Here is a 6,409-nt window from a genome sequence, read left to right as displayed (position 1 = left end):
TGCTACATGTGGCACTTTTGTGGCCACAGCTAATGACCATCTTGTAAAGCAATGTGCAAGTTCCCATCAGGGGAACACTGCCTAGTTTCACTAATTCCCCCATTCCTTAACTAGTGTAAACCATGGGTTGAACACTTCTCCTTGTTGAGCATACATACGTGAGTACATACTAAATACAAATACTATGCATATATAGATTAGAAAGATTGTAGTAAAAGGTGGTAGTGAAGATTAAATTTTCTCTTTTCTCAGGATAAAAAGTTACTGGATGAATCCTCTACAACTGCCAAGCTATCAAACTCAAAGGCTGAGCTAAAATTCCAGTGGAGATCAGGGAAGCAGTGTGATCACAGATGCAAATGCCCTGCAACAAAGTTAGCCTCACTAGGAGAAAGACTTAAACCTTTTGAGCAGATGTTGAGGTATTTTCATCTTTTCCTAATTTATTTTTAGGTTATTTAATGTCCTTATAAGCAGTAAAAGTAATCTTTATATTGTGCTTGACCTTACTAACAAACCTTTTTGTCTATGAGATTATGGATCAAGATGGAACAATATGTCCTGCTTGTTGAAGTATAGTCATTGGTAGGCATCAACAGACATCAATATTTTCAAAGGTGTTACTGAAATTTTTTAATAGCTTATAGTGATAAGAAGAATCATATAACCTTACATGTGAAATCATACATGAAACATCAATTCGTCAATCATCAACTTGGATAGTCCTAAAATTACTGCTTGAACATCTAAGGTTGCGCACTAGATCGCTATTTCTTAGGGATAATTTTACACAGAACAAAAAACCCATCTGAAAAACAATAGGGTTGAAGATTGGGTACTTTTATCATCTTCGGAGGTTAAAAGAATAAGCTGGGGAAGGCATATTTAACTGGTGGTCCAGAAATCTTGTTTGGGATTCACTTGTTCTTCACAAATCTGGTTGGTAGTCCATACTGAGGAACAGGAAATGGGCCATACTGAATCCCACTTTGTGATCCCACTACTTCCCACCTGTAAACACAAACCATAAGAAGAACAAAAGAAATTAAATAACTAAGACCCTTCTAGTTTTTCTTTCCATACTCATCTTTTTCGATGAAATAATAATATATAAAAACTAGAAGTTGAGTAGCACATAGTGATGGTACTGTACCTAAAATGAGTTACAAGATGGTGGATCAAAATGAACATCTCCATTTTGGCAAGCTCATTGCCAGGACAAGCATGTACTCCTTTTCCAAATGGTATGAAAGTATAAGGATTTGGAGCAACCTATCATCCACAACCAGAAGAACAAAATTTAGGAATAAGATATGAAAACCTGACTATTAAGGCAGCGATAAGACTTTTCTTATTCAAACAAATAATCTCTGTTTCTAAGAATTGCAGTACCTACCTCAAATCTAGATGGATCAAAATTTTGAGGATCAGAGAAGAATTCAGGATTATGATGTATGTTCCTAAACAATGGCATGACCTTCCAGCCCTTTGGTATGAGATATCCTGCATCATTTTTATTTTCATTATAAGCACTGGGTACATTTTTTTTGGAATAGGCCCTCTTGATTCTTCCCTAAACGACACCGTAATTGAGTACAAGTACTTACCTTTGTATTCAACATCTACCACAGCTTCCCTAAATGCGAAAGATATGATACTGGCCATCCTCAAACTCTCTAATATAACCTGAAAAATTATACACGGTCAGGCGGTTAGCTGTTATCATTAATGTCTTGCGATTTTTTAATTGTGACTACATGAATGTTCCTTGAGTTGCTTACTTTATGTGTAAGCGGCATATTTCTGATTTGTGCCCACGTCAGTGGCCTCTTGCATCCATCATTTGAATCATATATTGCCTCCTGCTCAGCCTGCAAAATAGAACAGCTTAGTATACGCAATAGTTATGCTAGTCTATCACATACATAATTGGAATAGAAGCTTAAATTTCTAGTGAAATTTTTACCTTCACATCTTCAAGAATGTTTTGGTTGTCATGGAGGTACTTCAGAATCCATGTTAGAACACTAGCTGTAGTGTCTTGGGCTGCAAACAGTACTCCAATGATGTTGTCGGATATTTGATCCTCACTTAAGTTCTGCCCCTTTTCATTTTTGAAATTCAGCATAACACCCAAGAAATCTCTCTGCATTACTTCCTTTTCCTTTCTCTCAGAAATTATTTGCTTCAGAATCTGACTAAGCCTTTTCCTCGCCTTTTATGATTAAGATAGTGGAAGAAACAAATGATATTGTCAACTTAAAATTCATTAAACATATACTACACATACAACCGTATATTGTTATTGTAAATGTTGCTTACCAAGACGGCTTTGTTATATGCAGTGCCTGGTATGTTTGTTGGAAAAGAATTGTACCCCTTGTCTACCATGTGGTAGTTCTCCTTGAGCTTCTCTTTGTAAGTATCATCCAATCGGCCAAAAATCGCAAGAAAGCCGACATCAAACACATACTGCAGACGACAATGAAAGGACAGATAACTTTTAGAGCCATGAGTGGCGAAACCAAGATGAACCAATATAAGCGTACACATTGGCAGCTAGTAAACGTGTGGGTGCAAAAGACTACTTAAACTCATGTAATTTATCGACTATGGTGGTCCAAATTTTCGTGTACCTTCTTCATTTCATGATAGGTGTTGATGATTGTTCCAGCTGCAGCCCATGATTCCAAGGCAGAAATGGCTAAAGCTTCAATACCAGGAACCAGTTTCTGCATAGTGTTGGGGTTTGGAGACAGAGAGCTCTGAATGAGCTTCCTAAGGCTGCTGTGGTAATCGCCCTGGTGGAAGAACAAAGCCGAAGGGCCAATCAGCTTCTCCTTGCTTTTCGGGTATGTGGGCTTGAATAGGTGAGCATGAGTCACAAGCACAAACTTGGTGGCCTCAGGGCTTGCCAACATGACACAAGGACATCCAAGTATGTGTGTTTTGAATATCTCTCCATACCTGATGAACAAGTAAAGCAGAACAAGTTAGGATCAAATCCATGCAATACCGGATGGAAACATAAATCTAGGATCAGAGGTTGCCAAGTGAATGAAGTGATTAGAAACCTTTTCTGCTTCTTGGCAAAAAATTTGTTTGGGTCCATAGAGTACATTTGCAGAGTCTCTCCTATGAAAGGCCAGCCCATTGAGCCTGGGGGAAGCTTAGCTTTATGCTTAGATCTTCTCTTTTGTTTTCTTATGCAGTGATATAAGAACAGAGTTGAAAGACAGATGAATATGTATATCAAAGGAGAAGCAATTTTCTCCATCAAAATGCAGCACCTCTCTCTCTCTCTCCCTCTCCCTCTCTCTCTCTCTCTCTCTCTCACTGGAAACAATGGTTGCTAAGGGAGGTAATGTCAATAATGAGAAGAAATTAGGTGGGGTATATATAGAGGGAAAATAATTTCCCCTCCCACAAAGAGACAAACTGTGAACTGGGATTAGGAGAAAATTAAATTTTGCTAAAAGTTTGGAAACAGATGTTTTAGACTTGACACAATCAACTCATGATGAATACTAGAATTCACTTATTGAGATTGAATCGTTTGACTTGTAAATTGTGGTTAAGAAGTAGTATTGTTGTACTGTTAGCTAGCTTTCGAAGTGGGAAGAGCGCAGAAAGGATAAGAACATGCATGTCACTTCTAGGATGAGGAACTGCTCTTTTAGATTTTACAGCAGCTAAAATATGATAATATTTATACTGATATATTTTTAATATTTCTGTTGATCTGCTGAGTTCATAGTAATAAAACTTTCTTGGCCAAAATAATTTAAATTAAACTTTCCAGCTTTGCTTGTCAACTAATTTGAGGACGTACTTGATCATTTTACCACTTTAATTGAGGTACGTAATTGTTGATACATTAGAAAATCGTTTTAATCATCCATTTGTAAGTGCGAGTTTATGAGATTGAGTCATGACAAAGAGTTAAAACACATGTATGCATTGCATGTATCAATAAAGAGTTAAAACTACCCGGCCTCTTTTAAGATACATGTATGCATGTTTCACCTATAGTAATTTTTTGCCACTTACAAATCCCATCTCGATTAAAGGGTAAGTTATCTTAAACAATATCCAAAATTTTCAATTGAGTTCATCTTGTGTAAGACGTGATCGATAATGTTTTTCTAATTTCCCATCATATTAATTATTAAAGATAATTGTTTCATACTTTCTTATTGTTTTGAATTGTGATCGATGGTGCACGTCCTTGAAAGTTAAAAATGAACTTGCTTCATATTAGAAAAAAGAAGAAGAAGAAGTTATGCAGCAGTGAACTAGTTCGCCGGTTCCCCGGCGACATACAGGTGGAAAAGATGGCGGTGCATTACAGTTCATGCATGTAATAGGCCGGAGCAGTTCCGATCTCCCCGAATAAGGCAAGGCCAGCTTGTCAGTTGACCCTTAGGTACGTCGGTGCCAAGTCGGTACGGTCAACCGCCGATAAGCCGACGTGGAAGCTTCTGGAGTTGGTCCCCGTAATTGCGTTGTGATCGACCACCATCCAACGTCAAAAATCGAAGGTGAGAGTGACGTCGGGGGTAGCCGGGACACGTGTAGAAATCTCCGTGGTCTAGTCGAGAGAGTTCGTGATGAGATGAGAAGTGACTAGTCGGCATCATATCGTCGATGTAGTATGACCTAGAACACAGGCAACCTACAGTTAATTAGGGTTTGTTTTGGACTTCTGATGAGACTTCTTAACAGTCTCTCCCTAAAACAGCTGGTAAGATTTAGGGGTTAGAAAAATGTGCCTGCCTGAGCTAAGGTGCTAGCTTTCGATCTGGATCGAGTACTCCGGACGTTTCGAATCGAAAGAAACTTTCATATATATAGTTCATAATTAAGCTTGGATTACAGTTATGCATGTTCAAGATGGATCTAGCTAGGGCTTGAAATAATTCATTGTGCTTGGGAAAAAATGAGGTAAATTCCTTGCGTCGAGACTTATCTGATCAGCTAGCTAGCTCTTATATATATAAGCTTTCTTGACAAGTACACTTACCAGTTAATTATCACCGTGTCTTTTGTCATTCAACCATCTATATATATTTCGGTTCTCTTAATTAGGCATTACTGTACGTACGTGTTGTGTTTAAAAGCAATCTCGTCGGTGCGTATTGTGTTTAATTAGCAGATTCAAGACGCTACCTAAAGATTCAAGTATTCATAATGGATATAATTTTGACGTAATTTAGAGAAAGCATGTTCCCATGCATGTTAGTTATTATATATCAATCTTCAAATGTTTGGCAATATTCTTGTAATTATGCAAATCTACTTTTAGCTAGCCTATATAATTAGCCAATATATATGCATGGCAGCATGAAATTAACTAGCTAGGTAGGTACATATATCACAACGCAGAAAGATTTATGAGTAGAAGACTAGCTAGAAGCCATCTATCTGATCTTCTAATATTAGAGGATCAAATAGATGGCTGGTTCATGTCAAATACACATGAGGTCGATCATACAAGCCTAAATACGTAACAATGCTCCATCCCTAACTTAATTAATAAGTTTAACATGTACACGATCGACCTTTATCAAGTGATCAAATTAATTTATATATACTTGTCCTCTCATAAACCGCATACGAGTCTACTCAATTCGATTAATTTTGGACTGAAATATTGATTATGACTAATCGTGTCTTTTAAATTTTGAGTAAGATCATGACTTGCAAACCCTACTTAGCATTACAAAGATGAGACTCACTAGCTAGTACAATCACACGTATGAACGTAATGTACTGAAATTCACTTCAATTACTTTTTTCTCAAGCAAGCTTGATCGATAACCTTGCACACACCTTCCTTGTTTTAAGACGCTTTTATTTTGTGTTAATTAGAAACAAGGCATATGTTTTTAGGAAAAGATAATTATGTTGAAATGCGAATGCTTTCACATGTAAAGAGAGGCTGATCTTTAGACCCTAATTTCAACTTATCGATCTATAGCTTAAAACAATAATTTCATTGAAAAAACAAATTAGCATAGTATTGGACATAAATTCTTATAATACATGATACAATCTTAATTATTAAAAATAATTTATATTCAGTAGCCAATGTGTATTAATATAATTTTTTCTAATCTAGACCGTTCAAACTGTACGTACAAAAGTTGTACACCAAAGATACTTTGTAACCCCAAGCTCAGTGGTCCTACGTTTCTACCTACAGGTATCAATTTCGATCGCCAATCACCATGTGATAATGCTAAAGTCTTAAAGAGTGGAAGAAGATATACGAGTGGAATCGAAATAAGAACGTACGTACGCGTGGAGAATATTATAACAGTATTCACGAATGGCAAGTTCCCTTTTGCTTTGTGCTCCATGCGGGATGCTAGTCCAATAGCAATGATGGCAATAATATCTACAATGA

The 6,409-nt window shown here is 36.9% G+C and overlaps 1 protein-coding gene across 1 annotated transcript; it reads right to left on the bottom strand.

Annotated features, from left to right (window-relative positions):
• Nucleotides 1-685: 685 nt before the first annotated feature.
• On the bottom strand, nucleotides 686-3,297 carry LOC126782294 (abscisic acid 8'-hydroxylase 4). The gene is made up of 9 exons (XM_050507515.1): nucleotides 3,075-3,297; nucleotides 2,637-2,967; nucleotides 2,323-2,472; nucleotides 1,967-2,215; nucleotides 1,782-1,871; nucleotides 1,608-1,686; nucleotides 1,397-1,503; nucleotides 1,154-1,272; nucleotides 686-1,011 (listed from the first exon to the last, which is right to left on the bottom strand). Exons 1-9 carry the CDS (start codon nucleotides 3,275-3,277, stop codon nucleotides 918-920), a joined length of 1,422 nt encoding a protein of 473 aa, XP_050363472.1. The 5' UTR covers nucleotides 3,278-3,297; the 3' UTR covers nucleotides 686-917.
• Between the last annotated feature and the right edge of the window lie 3,112 nt (nucleotides 3,298-6,409).

This window comes from Argentina anserina, chromosome 2 (genome assembly GCF_933775445.1).
Source record: "Argentina anserina chromosome 2, drPotAnse1.1, whole genome shotgun sequence".
In the NCBI taxonomy this organism is placed as follows: Eukaryota; Viridiplantae; Streptophyta; class Magnoliopsida; order Rosales; family Rosaceae; genus Argentina; species Argentina anserina.
The sequence above is the reverse complement of the archived record's forward strand: the minus strand, read 5'-3'. Positions and strand labels throughout refer to the sequence as shown.